Source organism: Rattus norvegicus, chromosome 3 (genome assembly GCF_021556685.1).
Source record: "Rattus norvegicus strain SHRSP/BbbUtx chromosome 3, alternate assembly SHRSP_T2T, whole genome shotgun sequence".
Lineage (NCBI taxonomy): Eukaryota > Metazoa > Chordata > Mammalia > Rodentia > Muridae > Rattus > Rattus norvegicus.
In genome coordinates this window covers 9,911,894-9,931,177 of record NC_141536.1, presented here as the reverse complement: position 1 = coordinate 9,931,177, position 19,284 = coordinate 9,911,894, and the positions used below count along the sequence as shown (strand labels likewise).

At 54.1% G+C, this 19,284-nt stretch overlaps 1 protein-coding gene across 6 annotated transcripts in view; it reads right to left on the bottom strand.

Moving 5' to 3' along the window:
• Rxra (retinoid X receptor alpha) overlaps window positions 1–19,284 on the bottom strand; it is an 87,413-nt gene that overhangs the window by 40,746 nt on the left and 27,383 nt on the right. Inside the window, exon 1 of one of the 6 annotated variants that reach the window (XM_087649090.1) lies at window positions 1,410–2,444. In XM_087649090.1, coding sequence (XP_087505216.1) covers window positions 1,410–1,569 — 160 coding nt within the window. In that variant the 5' untranslated portion in view covers window positions 1,570–2,444. 6 annotated transcript variants of the gene reach the window in all.

Here is a 19,284-nt window from a genome sequence, read left to right as displayed (position 1 = left end):
AGCCTCAGTGTGGGTCCACGCTAAGCTCTGAAGACATCTCAACCACACACAACCCCATCTACTGTCTTCTGGGCTGATGGAGCGCATTGAGAATGCGGAGTCCACAGGCCACTGCTCGCTCACTGAGGGCCCTCTTGTGAGACACAGGCCTTACCACAGCCCACCTGAGTGTGTCAAGTGGTCAGGTGTGCCCAGGCTGAGCCCAGCCATAGGTCCTCTGACGCTTAGCAGTGCAGTACTGAAGAAGACCTGTGGATACTGTGGCCGCTCTGAGGAGGCACAACAGCAGGACCAGTTCTTCTGCGGTCAGTTCTTTTTAACACAGTGACATAACATCTCATAGGTGGCTTCGGGTCAGCCATGGCGGTATTCACACCAAGAGAACTAAATGGCTGAAATGAACACCCATTGCCACCCAGGTAGGCTGCTACACATCGACTGGCATAACAGATCCCTCGTAAGGGGGGTAAACGTGTGACCTAAAGATCCCACCTCTTACCCCTCAGCAGACCCATTGCCCAGGGAAGCAGGGGCCGACTTATGGCTTCACTCCTCTTAGTCTGGACAAAGGCAGCCAGAGCCTCTGTGCCTAGTTAGAGCAAACACCGCCACCCAGACCTCAACTTCCGCCTTACCACAGGCAGCCAGGCTGGGCACAAAGGGCTGGCAGAGCGGTAAGAGGGACAGACCTAGCTCCTCCAGGCTAAATTTAGCCATGACAATGTAGTCACTGTCCCTCTCCCTCCACCTAAGGTACTGACGGCCGGGCCTTCAGCAGTGACTAAAGGCCATCATAAGGCCTAGTCTGAGCCACAGGGCAGAAAGGAGAGGAGGACCTTCAGAGCACCCACCAAGTACAACATCTGATATCAGACCCTTTTTCCCTGGCTCCCTAGTAGACTTACCTCTACCTGGAAAGCAACTACCTAAGGAAGGAATAGAGTCAATGTCTCTGTGAGCCCCATATACAGAAGGCCACATGACTGCTAGCCATCGGGGCCCATCTGGTCCCGCCTAGTTGATCCTGCATGGTCATTTTCTCTGGGTTTTCCCACCAATGATACCTCGTCCAAGAAGCCCTCCCTGCTCCTCTTAGAAGACCCAGCTAGCCTTGAGATTGAAAACCATTTGGCAAACTGGGCCCAGTCATCAGTGGCCACTAAGGTCTGGCTTCATGGACACTGCCCCAAAGGAGGCTCCTTACTTCCTGTGACCACACAACCCTATCCAACAACGTCTCAAGCAGGCCCCTACCTGGCTCCATCAAGTAGCTACAGGCAAGCCTTGGCCTGTCAGCCTGAGCCGCTCAGCTGCAGCCAACCCTGCCACCCCCACTCTGGGATCCAAGTGACTCACAGGGCCAGCATACCACCTCCAGCCCACACCGGAGGTATTCATGGAGCACTCACCTGCCCAGGCTTGCTGCCGGTAGGCAGCAGCAGTGCCAAAGCCAAGCTTGGTCCACTGAGAGGCAAGATAGGAGATGGGAACCAGGCTGTCCTGAACTCCAGCAGGCCATCCCCTCACACAGACAGAGAGCGGCTTCAGAAAAGGATTCCTGAAGGTCATGCTCCGGTAGGCTGGGGGCGAGGGGGACAACACAACAGACGACCACACAACACGACACTACACACCCGTGGACAGACCAGCAGAGGTGTAGTCCTGACTCTGAGGCTGAACAGCCTATGAGAACCGCCTACCTTCTTATCCCCAGAGGACTTGGCCCTGAGGTCAGACAGCGTCTGCTCTGCATGCCTCTGAGCCTAAGGAAACCTCCAACCTAGATCAAGGGGGATGCCGGCCCTCCCCCTGTGAGAGTCTGCAAGTTTTAAGCCTGAGGAAGCTCATATTGATTTCCACACTAGGTCAAGGCTGGCCTGAAGTCTAGCATAGGCCACAGGGAAGGAGGGCTGGGCCAGAGTTCCACTTTTGCCCAGCCAGGGCCTGGTGTCCTTCCATTGAGAAACCAAGATGTCCTGTGTGTCTCCAGGAATAAGGGAGTCTAGGGACACAGTGAGCCCTAGAACTGCCAGGAGCCATGCAAGCATCATCTGAAACTCAGAACCAGACACTGGCTCAGACCAACTCACTGCTCCCAACCCAGGGCCCAGACACAGACCCACAGACGGCAGAGTGAAACACGCCCTCTCACAAGGTCCCACAGTACCTCAGCCCTGGCCTGAGCACCCCCTGAGCAGCCTGCCTCCTCTCACACTGGGCACTGCTCACAGTCTCATCCAGTACCACGCAAGGCAACTGTACCTCTCTGCCCAGAGCCGAGGTACAATTACAGGGGTGGGCTCAGGTTTCGGCAGCTCTAGGGATCTCCAGGACATGGGACACACTCCTGAGGTGAGAGACGAACTCTCATCCAATGTCTGTGAATGAACTTAGGGTGGGAAATCAAAGGGAAGGAGTCAGACGGGACACAACCAAGCAAAGACAAGCAGGCCCAACCAGGGACAGCATGACATCAGTCCTGTTGTGCAGAGGCGTGGCCAAGGTGGAAGGGCCCCCGGGCTGGGCTGAGGAATCTGGATGGAAGCCACAGAACTAAGCCAGCAGGCAGGTGACCTGGCCAAGTTGCATCTGCTAAGCAGTGGACAGATGCAGAGAAGAAAAATGAGGGCAAACGAGACACTGTCCTCACCTGGACACAAAGCAGGGCCTCTCTCTGGCCAGGACGTGGGTAGAGCAGGACAATCTAACTTGAGGAAACAAAACAAAGTCACAGCCAGGATCCCTCCAGGCAGAAGGCCACAGCCAGGCTGGGAGGACTCTGGAAGCAGGGTTATCAAATGCTGCTCAGAGCCAACGCCCCCTCTCTGTGCCCAGCCATCCTGGACATGGCGACCGACTAGAATGCTAAGAGCTGCTCCAGTGGTTCTTGTCACAAGACTGATCCACAGGAACAGTGAACCCATTCCCTGGAAATGGGGGACAAGGCCTGTGCTCTGGGCACATTGGAGTTTAGCTCTTAATAAAGCTAGCAAGCATTCACGTCCCTAAAACCCACAGGGCCACAGGGCCACAGGGCCCCAAGGGCCAGGCCACTTCTCCCTGTTCCACTTCTGAACACAGGAAGTGTGGGTGGAGAATCCTGGAGCAGGGTCCTGCACATATCACACCACAGCTGTCTGGACTTCCAGATGCTGGTCTCATGGGAAAGGATGTGCCACTCACCCTGAGATGACAGGTCCTCAAGTGCTCCCTGGGACAGCCAAACACCCCAGGAGCTCAGGGCCTCACAGCTCTCCTCCCTGGCCTGGCCCTGAACCAGGCTTCATGCTGGGCTTGCTTCTAATCCCATCAAAGTCATTGAAAGCCTGCTTCCCGCCCTCAGCCCCGCCCTGGCCCGTGCTGCCACCTCTCCGGAGGGTAGCAGCTTACACAGGCCTAGCCTGCACCAATGCCAAGCTGTACACCAGAGCTTCAGCCTACCTGGGTGGCCACCTCCAGCTCAACTCAAACCAGCACCAGACCTTCCTCCCGTATGAGAAGGCTCTCTGCTGGGGAATCTGACCAAGTGAAGCGCATCTGTGAAACACCCTGACACTTCACTGATAGCTGTGCCATCTGGGAGGGCAGGACAGGCTCCTGGGTAGAAGGACAGTCCAGCCAATGGCAACACAGAGGGCAAAGGTGGAGAGTCAGACGTGGATAGAGTTTCTGGATCCCCTCACTCTCTAAAATCCAACAGTGTGTTGCCTAGGTCACAAAGATTTGCTGTTCAGCAGCTAAGATCCTGGTCCCAGCTCTAAAATTGGTGGGACCCGCTGTCTAGCATTTCATCAATGGACATAGGAACATCACGCCCAAGGGGTCACCTCCAGGGAACACTGTTAGCAGCAAACACATTGGGAGCAAACATAACCCAGAAGTCACGTATTCAGAGAGCAGTCATCATGGCATTGGTCCTGACAGCCCATGGCCAACCGCAGCTGCCAGGACCAGAAACACATTCACACGAGAAACAAGAAACGAGTTCCATCTTGAACTTCAGCAGTTTCCCTTCCAGTCACAACGGGACTAAAATCCCACTGCAAGCAACGATCCTAACATCAGTGTGGGGAAGGGGCTCCTGAGGGGGTTGATGAAGGACTTAGAGGAGCCTCTGGTAGCCTCACTGGTGAAAACCTCAAGCTGTGTGGGAAAGGTGTGCACGTCTCACGGGAATCAGGTGGTTCCTCCCGCCAGGCTCCTGAGCACGGATCAGCCCCAGGCTTGCTCAACACCTTGCAGCCCATGCGCACTCACTTAACCTAGCACACATTAAGGACTCAGACCCAGTCAGGACACCCCTCAGGTTCCACCTCTTGCTGTAACCGTGCACTAGACACGTGCTGCCCTAGTACTGCCTACTCTGATAAGTACCACTTATCAGGAGGGATGACAGGACTATCGTCACCTCCACCTGCGGGACAGTATGGTGAGATGTGGGGAAGGCATCCAGCCTAGCCTGTTCAACACAGTCACCCCTGATACTGCCCAGAGTTCTCTGAAGCAGAAGGTAAGGACTAATGAAGTCAAGGCTCACCCTGGTTACCTATCTCTGAAACAAGGAAGCTGGAGCTCTGTCCCCATGAAGGTCCCAACATCTGAGCCTCCTCCAGAGGCTGAGCAACCATTTGGAGTCTCTGTACCCCTGTGGCAGCCTTGAGGCCAGCCTAGGTAGGAGTCAGTCATAGGAGCAGAGAGAATGCCTGCACAGAGGGGGCATGGGGCCAGGACAAAGGAAGGTTTGATGACATACTGCCCAGCCCTCCTCCTGGTCTACCCACTTGGCCAGCTGCCCAGAGAAGTAAATGATGCTTCCTTCCCCAGACCCTGTGTTCACCTGAGCCGCACCAGACTAGTTTTTCAGAGCCTAGACTCCTCACTAGACTCAGTTACAAGGAGCCAGGAAGAGCCCCCAACTCCTGGTATCCACGGGTGGACATGCCCAACACCCACCTTCTACCTGCAGATAGTAACCGGAAAAGACTGTTACCCATACTTCCTGATTTTCCAGTATGCTCCATGCACAGCAGCTGACAACCTGGGCCTCTCCGATTCTCTCAAACTTCCATCGAGCCTGACTTCTTTTTGCAGGAGGGATGAAGAGACTGCCCAAGGCCAGTCTGCTGGCCAGAGGCTAGCTGGTCAGGAGCCCAAGGCCACCTGAGCACAAAAGGCAAGGGGATCGGAGTGGGTGTGAAGAGGGGAGGGGGGGAGGGAGTAGAGGATTCAGGAAAGGGGAGAGGTACTATTGGGGGTGGAAGAGCGACAAAGGGAGAGACAGGTAGCTGTGGAAGGGACCCAGGCAGAGTAAGGCCTCTGGACAGGAGGAACACAGCAGAGCTAAGCCAGGGGCACTGGCAGGCACTGGTCCCAGGGCGATGAACGAAGAGGATACAAATCACACTGACCTCCTAGGAATCCAGAGCTCCTAGAAGTCCACACAAGGGGACACCCACATTGGGTAGCTATGTAGATAAGGACCCCTCCCAAATCAGAGGGCACCCATTTGGGACTTGGGACCCCTTCTTACTCCTCAGCCAATACTGGTAGGGGCTGCCTCCCACTGAAGCACCCAGCACTGCTAGAAGCCATGCTGAGCTCCTCTAGCGTTTTAGCCCTGAACATACCAGGCAAGCCACTGCTCACAGGCAGAGCCAAAGCCACTAAGTAGCTCTGCCCTGGGGCTGGGGGAAGAGGGCACATGGCGGGTCTGTTTGCCCTCTGGCTTCTATGACAGTCTCAGGGTAGCTGGACGTGTTTTATTTTGCTGAACACAGATATCTAACACATACTCTTATACCACGGGGACCCTAGCTGTCCTTAGCCACTCTAAAGCTCCCCGGTCCCACAGACCCAGGATGGCGTCCCATCTGCAGGACTTACCCTGGGCATCTGAGCACCACCTGCCCCAAGTCTGTTTCAACCCTAGCTTTAAACTGGGCCCATCACTGAGATGACCCTGGGATGTACCGTCTTCTCATCTTCTGGGCCAACATCTGCCTAGAGCCAGCCTTCTTGGTCCACGGTGTGTGTGTGTGTGTGTGTGTGTGTGTTGGAGGGATGCCAAGCAAGCTCCAAGAAAGAGCTCAGCACACAGTGCCCTCTCCAAGATTCATGATCTCCGACTGTGGGTTTGGAACAAGGTTTCCCCAGGAGCCACTCAACAGTGACCACCACACAGGAGGGCAGATCCACCTCTGTATGTTCACACACACACCCTACACACAATCAATCAATCAATCAATCAACACCAAATCTACACAGCCCAGGGACATCCTAGTACCACTGGACTCCTACTCTAGCCTTGAATATGTTGTTCCTTGGGCCTGAAACTGGCCCTGGATGGCTTTCTTCTAACAGCACAGCGCCCCCTACAAGAAGCCCTTCCCTGCCCCACCCCTCAAAAACATTTGCTGGAGGAGCAGTGGTCAGCCAGCTCACCCACAGCTCTGGTCAGGTCATCAGGCCTGGCCCAGAGAAGCTGCCAAACAGACATTTGCTGAAGGATGGGATAAGGGAGCCAGGCACACTGGTCAGTGCCAGCTTCAGACCCGTCAGAAGCTTAGGAACCAGGCGAGCAGACTCTTAAGTTCCAAACAAGGCCCAGACTGACACAGGCTGACCAAACAACCCCTCCGGAACTTATTTCCTCTTCTGCAAAGAGCTGCAGGCTAAGGAAGTGGCCTGACTATCATGTCTCTCTCCTATACCCCCATCTGCAGAGCTTCAGAGGCAGCTGCTGTCCCCTCTGGACCTGCTCCTAAGGCTAAATGTGTGAGGCCAAAGGAAGCAAAGCACACTCCGTCACCACACACAGGACTTTCCTCAAGCTCATCCTCAGGAGGACAGAAACGCTAGGGCCTGCCCGCCCACAGGAGGGTAGCCTGCCAGTCATGTGCTCTCTGGCCCGCTGGGGGCCAGAGCCACTCTCTAGCAGACAGCCTGGAGCCACGGGAGGGAAGTGGACTTGTGGCCACTGCAAAACTGACTTTGCTGAGTCTACCACACAAGTGCTGAGAACCAACTGGTGGCCACTGTCAGGGCCCCTAGCATCAGCAAGTCTGACTGGGACCCACACAGCTAACTAGAGTTCTCACTCAACTCTGTGTGTCTGTGTGTCATCGGGTCCTGATCCTCAGGAACGGTACCGCCAGGAACATGCGCCCCATACGCAGATGGACACCAGAGAAGACTTGGTAAGAGGACATCTTCATCCCCAACTGCCCATGCCAGGAAGAAACAGAATGGCAAGACCGGCCCTGTTAGTGACTTCCATCCAGTTAGAGAGACAACCTTGTCTAGAGTCCCAACCCATCTAGTAGGGTGGCGGCCGGAAGCAGACAGCAGAGAGGGCTTCCTGACAGAAGCACGGCTCTTCTCCCTCTAGCTACAGTTCAGCAGGCTCCCACATTCCCAAGGCTGCCCTAGGGTGATCAGGACAAACCTGTACGCATGTCACTATGAAAAGTCACCCCAACACAGTCCTAGGGCCAGCAGACAGATCTTAGGAGTCCCAGCAACAGGACACAGAAGGCCTCAGTCCAAGGGCCAGAAAGTGATGTCACCTCTCTGGACTGTCATATTCTCACTGGAAGGGTGACCAGAAAAGTCTGGTATTTACAGCTACAGGACATGAGGAGATGTGCTGAGCTGAAATACTATAGCACAAGGCACAGATTCCCATACACAATATCTCGTAACCTGTAACTAAGGAGACCTCTGTGGTCACTGCTCTGCCCAGCTCTCACGTCTGCCAACTGAACACATCTTCCCAGTCTTGAGCATCGAAAATTCCACTTTCCAGGAAGCAAGCTTCAGACTTGCCTCTACTCTGCCCCTGGTGATACAACTGCCATGCCTAGGCCCCTTGCCCTCTCAGAGCATCTGCTTCCTCATCTGCGGGGCCCCTCCCTCCTGATGAACACAGGGCAGGCACCACAGCCTGGAAAGGTTCAACCATGAGATTCTTAGAACCAAGGTTACACACACACACACACACACACACACACACACACACCCCTGATGGCGTCACTGGGTCACACTATGCCAGCTGGGAGGATGGTCTCAAGCCTTCCTGTACCCTACCCCTTCATTCACAGAGCCAGAGTACAGTCAGTCTTCAACCCTGGCCAGATCCAACAAAAGCCATAGGTCTGGGGCCAGACCACCAGGGCAGAGCTAGTATCTGCCCCAAGGGTGTGTGAGCCATCCCCAAATTAATGACCACATCTTCATGCCCCAGCCCCTGGACATCTGGTCATCTGGTCATCTGGTCACAGGGCTGTGAGTACACCAGGATGGCCACAGGGCCTCCCTGAGCTATTTTCTCTCTAAACATAGCACAGGAACCTCCTGTGAGGTGAGAAGACTTTCCAGGTCAAGGGCCTGCAACCTAGTGGTGATCGATGGGTTTTCTGGCCTGCCTGGCCCTGGCCACAGGGACGGAGGGACACCACTGGGTGCTGCCATAGGCTCCTACATCCCACAACATCCATTAACACAGAAGGGAGTCCACAGAGCCCGTCCAGGCTTCCCTCGGGAGCACACACTGTGCTCAGTCTCTTGTCCTCTTGCCCTCACCTCTCTAGCCAGCACACAGGAGCACCCCACCTCATTCTGCCATCCACTCACTCATACAGGCTGCTCTGTTCTGGCACAGGCTCAAAGGCCTGGCATCAAATCCCACAGTTCTGCTTTTCCTCAGTTTCCCCCTCCATAAAACTGAGCTGTTATTAGGACTTCTTGAGTCTGGAGTATTGTCACCCTGCCCTGATATCACGACCTTGACTGGTGCTCTCTGCAGTGGTGGGGGGAGTGTGGCCTTTCCTCTCAGGAGGAAAATGAGGCCTGGGCACCCCATGAGGGAGATGCAGGCCAGGCCTGGCACCAGGCACCTGACACCCAGTCCTGTGACAGGCTGGCAGGATATTGGGAAACTCACAAGAACTTATTTCAACATCTTGACCACGTCAGAGATGGGTTTCAACATGCACAGCACCCAGGAAGGACGGTGGCCATCTCGGCCTGTTTGCCTGCTCAACATACAGGGAAGACTGTGCTCCCCAGGACAGCCCAACAGAGGGGCAGGCAAAGACATGAGAAGGCCATCCCCAAGGAGCAAGGCTGCACCCCCCCCCACAGCCCATACCCCAGCACCCAGCTACAGGCCCCAGGCTCTCTGTCCTACCCTATGCCTCAGATGTCCTGTCCAGAAATGGGAACCAGACCCTGCAATCTGCCAAGGGCGAAGCTTCAAAAGATCACAATCTAGAAAGAACAACCCTCGTGGCCCCCAGCTTGAATACCCAGAGCATCCAGTACCAAAGCCGGAGAGACCTTTCCCTGTACGTGCAGTGACTCTGGGCAGCCTGGAGGCCTTAGCTGAATTTTAAACAAAGTCACAGACCCCTGAAGACAGCAGGAGCCATTCAAGGTCACCACTTGAGTCCAAACTAATACCCCATCAGACAACAAGGGAAACTGAGGTCCAGTGAATTGGATGAACTTTCCCCAGGTCGCAAACCTGAGAGGAGCTGAGCCTGACACCCAAAAGGAGGGAAGACTTTTAATGGGGTGGGAGTTAGATGACTGACATTGGACCGAAGTCTCTTGCTAGAGAATTCAACAGTCTTGAGGCCCCAAGAACAACTGAAACGCTATGGTAGCCAACCTCACCCGTGTTCCATTTTCAACTCCAGGACTGGCATCCCAGTCTGAAAGTCTGACGGGTTTCCAGACTAGCCACCTTCTAGCCTGAGCTAGAGGTGGTGTCTCTCCTACTGCCAAACCCCCGACCCAGGTGGCAGCAGCACTCTGTAATGGGGCACCTAGAGACACCATGTCCACAGTGCCACCCGCCCAGCCTCTGAGGCCCAAATGCAGCTATGTCTATGGCCCAGTGACAGCATGCTACAGTCTCTGCTTGGCCCAGGCCCTGCACCACAATAGGTTCCACATGCACGCACTTCTGTCCAGGTGTCTCTCATTCCAGCATCCAACAAACACAGGGATAAATCTTGGAGGTAATGAGGTAATCAACTCCTCTCAGCTCCCTGAGGGTCTCTGCACAGCCAGGCTGTAAATACCAAGAGATACAGAATCTCACACAAGGACATGACCAGCCCCTGTCACATGTGGACCTGCAGGCACGGTGGAGATCTGAGAAGCCTCATTCATATCTTGCCCTGTGGAAGTGAAGTGCCACCAGGAAAGAAAGAGAGCAGTGAGGGGCCAGCATGTAAGAGGAGAGCTGGGGATATGAGGATCAGAAAAGGAGGTTCGATCTGGACCCTGAGGCCAGAAAAGACCTGGCTGGGACCTACAGAGTAAGAACTGCCAGTTTTCTCCCAGCTGCATGAAGTTCTCTGCAGGTACAGAGTCTGCCCAACCTCATGATGCTTTCCTCGACCGACGTGGCCCCACAGCAGCTGGAGGTGGAGCAGAACTCATCTCAAGAAGATATCAAAGCATAAGCTACCCCAGAAGATTGTGGCTGCTACCCTACAGACCCGTCTGGGTTCCCCCAGAACCTCTTTCCATGGAGACCGTACCCTGCTGTGTCCCAAGAAATGCAACCAGGTACTCTCTCCAAACCCTGGCCTTGCTCAGGCACCCTAGGAATCCCCACAATGGGGAAAAATACAGCCTTATGTTTGCCTGGTATATAGAGCGCTGGGATCTCACCAAGTTCACACAGGTAAGTACACATCCCCTCATCAAGACAAGTAAAGGACATCCTTAAAGCTTTAGGCTAAGTCAGGCCTTGAACCAGCAGAGCCATGTCCCTACCCAGCCATTCCTCTTACACCTCCAAAAAATGGCACAGAAATTAGGGGAACCAAAAAGCTTTGGGGCAGATGTCCTGAGGAAGGTAGGAACTATGTCTCCTGGTCACCTGTCTAGAGGAGAACCAGCTGCCCCAGCACTAGCCTGGAACCCAGGGAGACCTTGATAATGGAGGAGACAGAAGGTGCAGGGTTCTAGGGAACTGAACAGGATGCTAGGCACAAGAGGCTCTCCCAAGCAGAGAGACCAATGTGCAACATAGTTACATGCTCATATACATAGTTACATACGCATATACATAGTTACATGCTTGTATACATAGTTACATACTCATATACATAGTTACGTGTTCATATACACAGTTATATGCTCATATACATTACGTTTCAACATATATATATTGCATGTATATACCCGCACATACACACACACACACACACACACACACACACACACACACATATACCACTCTCACAAGCACACACATAATCTTGTAGGCACACTCACACAAAACCACATGCCTGGTTTCTCACGAAGAGCAGGGCAGAAGCTCTCCAGGCTCACCACCTTCACCTTAGTCCTAAAAGGAGATAGCAGGTCCAGATAGCTGGCACTCACTCCTCAAGGGGACCTGGTGGTAGCCACCAAGGAATCATTCATAGGGGCACAGGCAGACCTAACTTTCCTCACTGCAAAACCACTTCACAGGGAGCAGGAACGGGACACCATAGAGAATGCATGGCTAATGGGTCACTGGGGAAACCTTATCCCATTAGAGTTCATCCTCGGGTAGCTAAGGAGAGTCCAGGCCCCACTCACAGTGGATGGGATCTATGGCTCTGGAACCTGGTGCCCTTTCCAGGCAGGCCAAGCCAGCGGGCTTGGCCGTGCAGGCAGACTCCTCCAGGCACCAGCACAGCAGCCACCACAGGCACCCCTAGAGCTCTGGGAGTTGGTTCGGTGAGCAGGATCTACAAGGTCAGCAAACAGTCAGGACAGGTTTGAGTACCAGAGGACCCCCTGAGGGACTCCCAAAGCTCCTCCCTCCAAGGGAAAACCAAAAATCTAAAGGTCTTGGCTGGTGGCCTCTGAATTACCATTGACATAGCCTATGTCCCAGCATCTGCCATGTGGGGCTCTGGAGGTTCCTTTCAACCACCTCAGCAGATGGGAAAGGAAAGGAGTCTGTGGGCAGCCTGTGAAGCCCTTCCTACACCATACCACCTTTACATCCTAGCTCTGGAAGCAGGCAGCCCCATCCTGAGGAGCCCCAGAGCTTCCTCTACCCCACCCCTCCGTACCCTGCCATGCTAGCTCTGCTAGCTGCTCACCTGGAGCACAGCCCAGGGCATGGCTTCTAGTGGTGCTGAGCAAGGATGGGGGGCTTGGGGGAGTCTGCTCATGCCATGACAGGACCACTCTACAGCTAACACCCTATGTTACTCATTCCAGATGGGTTGGGGCAGGAGCAACAAGGACCATTTGGAGGAAACTTGGAACAGCCAATCACATGCCATTCCTGGACCCACGCCAAGGTCTGATAGATTGGGGGGGAGGGGAAGCAGCAGCAAGCAGCAGCAAAGGAAAAGGTGCCCCTCCCCCTCTTCTCCTCAGCAATACTATGTCTGGACACTACCTTTGGGCCCACGGCAAACAAGCCTGGAGGGGCCCTGAAGCCTGTCTCCAGGAACTCTCCATGGACTCCCTGGGTCCATGCTGAGGCACTGGGCTGGCCTCAGAGATGCTAATCAAATGCTGACCCTGACTCCCAAGAAGAGAGGGATGGGAGCAGTTGGCAGATTAACACCTACCCTCCCTGCACAGTTCTGAAAGACAAGCATGGAGGGTCATGCCCTCTGAACCCTGACCCCTGACAGAACACCCAGTGGGCTGCCTTGCCTCTTGATCCACACTTCGGTCTGCTCCTGCGGGCCTGCTCCCTTCTCACCAGGCTACCTTGGACGGTGTATAGTAATCTCCTCCAGCTGAAGGGTCTGGTGACCCTGTATAGTGACCCCTGAGCCAAGGCCACAGTCAGAGTAGAGGCCAGCCTGAGCAGCGAGACTCTCCTCCTCCACCGCCAATTCTAGGGGTCTGTGCTACCTGCTTCAACCTATAGCTGCCATCATACAGAGGCCCTGCCCTGGGTGTGAGCGGGCAGGCTAGGTCTGTTCCAAACCTCCAACAGGAAGGGATCCAGAGACTCTGCAGGAAATACGGCCAGGCAGGCAAAGCAGAGCTCCAGGGAGGCCTCAGCCTGCCCGGTCTGGGCCTCTGTTTCTGTAGCTGCAAAGGCACTGAAGCTGTGCTTCAAGGAGCTGCTCCTACTTGCAGTAAGGTAGTTGACCCAGAAGGGGCTACTGACATTACCTCACCAGAGACACGGGCCCTGCCCGGCGTCTTCTCTCTCCTATGGTCACCTGGCCCATCTAGCAACAGAGCTCCCTTCAGGTGCCAGTATCCACTTTCCACAAAGCCCACTGCACACGCGCCTGCCACTCACCAGCGTACACCAGCCACGTTCTTAGCCTTTTCCCATATAGCCCATACTCAGCGTCAAAACACTGAGGCCTCCACTACTTGGCTGAACAGTGAGCTACTTCAACTGCCCTAGATAAATATGTACAAGAAAGATCAGCATCACTACCACTATAGAAAAATCTAGAAAAAAATACACAGAACAGAAAACCACACAAGGATGCCCAAGGTAAGCTCGTAGACCCTGTGCCTTCAACACTCTTTGTCTTTCTTTCTCCCTCTGACAGTTGTGAGGATCTAAAAACCCCACAAATAAAGAGTAGGAGCCCCAGGTTTTCATGAGTAGGTCATAGGGCATTGGCCAACCTAAGTGGTCTTCAGGGCTCCAAGTCTCAGGGCTGTGCAGGGGTCTTCTGACCAGTGCAACCCGAAGACGCTAGCCCTGGGGGCTTAGAGCAAAGGCTGGGGGGGGTGGGGCGGGGATGGGGCACCTGCTGAAATTGGACCAGTCACAGCAAAAGCTGCACCTGGTCCCCTAGCACAGCACAGGGATGAGGGTACATGGTCATCCTTACACCACCATGATCCCAGACTTCACCACAGGCACCAGTGGGGAACCCACTGAAGGACAGTACTGGATAGGCATCCCAGACACTAGCTGGCCCACAGGGGGAGTTCAGGGTCCTGTAAGGCCAAGGAGGGCCCATACTCAGGGAAGAACCAGGCAGGGGTGATGATTACCTAAATGGACACCTCTCCTGCACAGGGGAGTCAACAGGTGGGTAGCTCCTTCAGTAGGGAGTGCACCTCAGAAGCCCCAAGCAGCCCTGTGGCCCACCAGGCCAGGAGGACACAGAGTGGCCTTTCCTGCCACCCACTGTCCTATGACCATCAGTCAGGTCACACCCATTTCTAGGGTCACAGTGTCCCCAGCAAGGTCCCCATCCTGCAGGGAAAACAGTGAAGGACAGGATGCTCACCTCCCTGCGTCCAACCCCCTGTAGGTTGAGCCTACAGCTCTAGACTTGCCCCTAAGCCTGGAGAGCAAGAAGGGAGACAACAGCTTTGCAGACCCTTCACGTCCTCTAATGGACGGAGAGTGTAAAGCATGGGATGGAGCCAGGGGGACTCCTCTCAGAGGCCACTGCCACAAGCTCAGACATGAGGCCTCTGCCTAAAACCCTGCCCTGCACTCACAGCAGCCAGGAGCCAGCCAGGAGCCAGCCATGGCAGTGGGAATGGGAGGTGGGGATAACGAAAGGGGCTCTGCTACACCGGCAGGCAGCCCAGACCGAGCCAGGTGGCAGTGCCAAGCCAGAGGATGAGCTCAGAACAGAGAGCCAAGGCTCTGAAGGGGACAAAGTGCCCCTGTCCTTGTTCTACAGATAGGACACTGGGGACAGGTGGGAGGGACCCTTACCAAGTAAGGAGGGAAAACCAAAACACTCACTCTAGGCTACTATTCTGGAAACTTCTACCTGTGCCTGGTCACTTGGGCAGGCAGTAAGCAGCCTTAGAATCCACATCCTGCTCCCAAATAAGGAATCCCTCTGATTTTAATCAGAGCCATTAGGCACTTGTTCGGTAATTAGGAGACACAAATTACAGTGTAAAAAAGCTCATTACCAACAAATGATGGGCGACAGCCACAGAGGAGGACGTTCAGGCCCTGACAAATCCCCAAGACTGGAAGCATCTGGTCTCCAGAACTACACTTGGGCGACTGCCCACTGCCTCCTGTGTCACCTGTATCTCCTGCCACTGCTCTGGCTGTCCTGTCCCTGCTAGTCAGGATGCTGGCCAGGCCACTGAAGAAAGAGGGTCTGAACTCAGTGGGGGATGGTCAGGTCCTCAGCAGACCTCACAAGGGAGGATATGGTGGATGGGGGCACACAGCAGGTCGGCAAACTACAGAGGGGATGGAGATGGGAGTCAGAAGGAGAACATCTCCAGGGTCCAGAGAGAGATGACGCAGCAGTTAAGAGCACTGGCTGCTCTTCTAGACAACCCAGGTTCAATTCCCAGCACCCACGTAACAGCTCACAACCATCTGTAACTCCATTCCCAGGTACCAGACGCCCCATTCTGGCCCCCATGAGCATAAAATTTTGACACATAAAGGTTATTTTTTTTTTTTTGGTTCTTTTTTTTTTTTCGGAGCTGGGGACCGAACCCAGGGCCTTGCGCTTCCTAGGTAAGCGCTCTACCACTGAGCTAAATCCCCAGCCCCGGTTATTTTTTTTAATATAAAAATATCCAATCCAAGCATGAGGGTGCACACTTGTAATCTCAGTATTCCAGAGGCTAAGGCAGAAAGATTATTTTTAGTTCCAAGGCCAATACAGGCTAAGGTGAGACCCTGTTTCAGAAAGCAAAACAAGAATAATAAAATATCTCCTAGCGCTTGGAGTATGGGCCCAGAGGTAGATCATTTGCTGAGTATGCCGGTCCTGTGTGTGTTCCATCCCCATTTTCGGAGTGGGGGGATTGGAAATTTCCTTCTGGGTCTTCAGCCCAGAATGGGGCCCAGAGAAAGTTCTAAAACCAATTAGTAATTAGCAATATAGCCACCAGTTTAACTGAGTCAAATGGCAGCACAAAAAAGGTCCAATCTAATGGTAAGGCAGGGCTGATGAGACAGCCAATCCCAGGGTGCTGCCCCTTGTAGGCTTCCTGATTACCCCAGGATTCCCAGACCCAAGCTACAGGGGAAAACAGGAGCCCATCCAGGGACTGGGGCTCACCGGGACTCCCACCTTCATTAGGCTAGCCAACCCTTCTGGCAAGCCGTAAGGGCTCTGTCTGCTCACAGCCCAGATCCTGTAGGCTCAGCCCGAACATCCTATAGCCACCCTCCAGGCACTGCAAACTCAAGTCTTAGCTACTTGGGACAACCCCACTCACAAGGAGCCCAGACTCGGGTGAGCCGTACCATTCCCCAGGTTCCAGTCAGGACTCCTTCCCCTGGCCTCAGATCCTAGCACCTGCCAGCCAAGAAATATTCATGAACCATGCGCCCCATGGCAGGCTTGCATCAAGGGCCTCAAAGTCTGCCTTCACAAAAACACCCTGAACCGACCCTAGCTATGACCACAGCCGGGACAGCGATGGGACCGGCACCAGATGAACAGCACCCCATGGCCAGCACTAGCGCCCCACTATTCTCCCAACACCAGCCTCTCAGAAAAGAAAGCTGGAACTCAGAGACGGGGCAGGTCTTGAACCTAGGGCTCCATTGTCCGTAGGGCTCTGGCAACCCAAGCCAATGCTTTGGAGAACTGGGGTACAGAAGTTGTTGGGGCTGATAGCTGAATAGGGCAGTCATATCCTGCCTCTATGGATCAGTCTCCCGGCAAACAGTAGTGTGCCTACTGTCACCTGCTCACGCCAGTGCCCTAAGATCCGCACACACGCAGAGCACCAAAGCAACAGACAGCTCTAATGTCCCTCCAAGGAACTCCAGGCCTCCCAAGGCAAGGCAGCATGAAAGCACAGGCTCAGATAGTGTTTAGGGACTCTCGGGACAATGTGCCCATGCCAAAGCTACCACCCAGCTCCAGAACCCCCCAATGACTCCTACTGCAGTTGTAGTGGCCACCCCTACCATGCCCAGCATGGCTGCACAAGACAAGGGAGGTAAAGAGCCAGGGCCCAGTCCAGAGGAAGGTAGACTGGGGCCTGAGCTTTCGGGGCCAGCCCAGCCCTTAAACACCCTCCCTTGCCCTGGCCAGGGTGCACACACACCATTTCACTCTAGCCTCCAGGATCACACACCCTTGATCTCAACTGCAAGGCCTCTGTGATGCCAGGGCTTGCTTTATTTATAGAGTAAAGTGAAAGTACTCCAGACCCACTAATGGAGGTAGATAGCCAGTCAGTCACCTTCTTGGGGTCTCGGTAGCCAGCCTGGAGAGAAAAATCCAAAAAAAAAAAAAAAAAAAAAAAAAAATCCCTTGAGATGCCAGGAGCCTGGAGATCAGTTAAGTGGATAATTTGTGGGCTCTATTTCCCCCTGAGGTTTATCGACGCAGGACTACATGGACCTGCTGGGGGACAAAGACTGAAGAACCAGGCATGGCGGTACATCCCTGAAATCCCACGCTTGGGAGACGTAGGCAGAAGGATCAGGAGTTTAAAACCATCCTGTATAACATCCAACAGCAGTCTAGGCTACATGAGGCCCCGTCAAAGAAAGAAAAAAATAGTAGGTGAGGTGAGAGGAGAGGAGAGGGGAGAGGAGGGGAGGGGAGGAGGAAGAAGGGCAGGCCAATACAGGAGGAGGAGGAGACTCGGGCCCTCACACCTGCAACAATTAATTAGCTACTTATTGCTGTGTTTTATTAAAAATGAGCCAAGGATATGTTTGTAGATCAAGGTATGGTGAGGTGGGAGGGATACCTTGGTGGGTCCATGCTGAGGCATCCTTCCCTCCTGAGGTATTAGAAAGGAGAGGAGAGGAGAGGAGAGGCTGACCAGAAACACATGGAGAGAGAGAGGGAGGGGGGAAGGGAGAGGAAAAAGGGGGTAGGGAGAGAAGAGAGTTGGAGTGAGAAGGGGCAAACAGTCCCTTTTATAGTAAGCCAAGCCTACCTGGCTATTGTCAGGTAACTGTGGGGCAGAGGCTAGAAGGAAGGCTAACACTTAATAACAGACACTTAACAAAGAGTGAACTCCGTGTTGTCACACATACACGCATATGTACGTGTACATATGCACAAGGAAGCATACACATGCATACACACACACACACACACACACACACACACACACACACACACACACACCAAGCTCAGGCCCGAAATCCCAACAGGACCCAAGACTACAAAAATCCCTGTTTGTCTTGGGCGGAGTCCTGCCCAGATTGCTGACATCTGAAGTGGAGGATGCTGTCAGAACAGCATCCAAACAGCAGTCTGGGAAGCAGGTCACCCAAAGGCCTGGAGACCCAGACTGGATCCTGTTACCCCCATGGATAGATAGCACTCCCACAGCTCCGAAATCCCACAAAGTCAAGGTCACGCCCTATGTAAGACCCCTGGGAACTCCCTAGCCTCTGGGCTACACCTTTCTGATGCTTCTCTTACACCCCTGGGCCTAACCACAAACTGACCCATCTGTTGTCTGAACCTGTGCGGTGCCATTCCCTCTAAGAAGCCTTCCTCCGGCTCCATTCCATCTCAGCCTAAGGGAGGTCCTGTGCCCTGGACGGCAGCTACCACAGCCATATCAGGTCCCCACCCACCTACTGTTTCAAGGGCTGGTGACAACCCAACCAGTCCAGCACCCAGCTCACACACACCAGCCCGGCAGCCACTCTGCAGGTGAGGATGCTGTGACCTGAGCAGGCAGTTGCTCCTGGCCATTCCCCAGCTGGTGACATGCCCACTGGCAGCCCTCTACCTCTGAAGGAACTAGTGTCAAGTTGGAAAGCCATTAGGGCCTGTGACCTGGGCTGCCACACCCCAGAACTATCTCCACCCACAACTCAATCCCTGCCACTTCCCAGTGTTCTTGGGGACATGAGAGGTACACAGCTGTGTGCCCTCAGTCCTGCACCCCAGACCTCAGACAGAACTCTGCACCTCCTTCACCCTGACTTCTCCCTCTGCACTCTCAGTCTACTCGGAGACAAGACAGGTTAGGTCACTATGGGCAAAGGGATAAAGAGGCCCTTGAGGAAGCCATGGTGCACACAATTTTCTTAGAACACAGGCTCTGCCCTAAGGGGCCCTTTCTGCCCTAAAGGGCCCACTTCTGCTGTACACTATTGTTCTGGAAGATTCTGGCTAACAGAATCTGACTTCTGCTTAGGAAGGACACACATTCCCTACTTCAGAGCTGGCCTTCCTGGTCAGAAGCAGCACGAGCAGTCTACAGCCTAGGAGTCCACCTGACACAGCCTCACAGGTCACTTCTTTGGGGACACCACATTAGGGAGAGCCCTTGTGAACACACAAAGATCTGTTAACACAGTGTACACTTCTGATGTCCATGTGGAGCAGATGAGAAAACTGGAGCCCG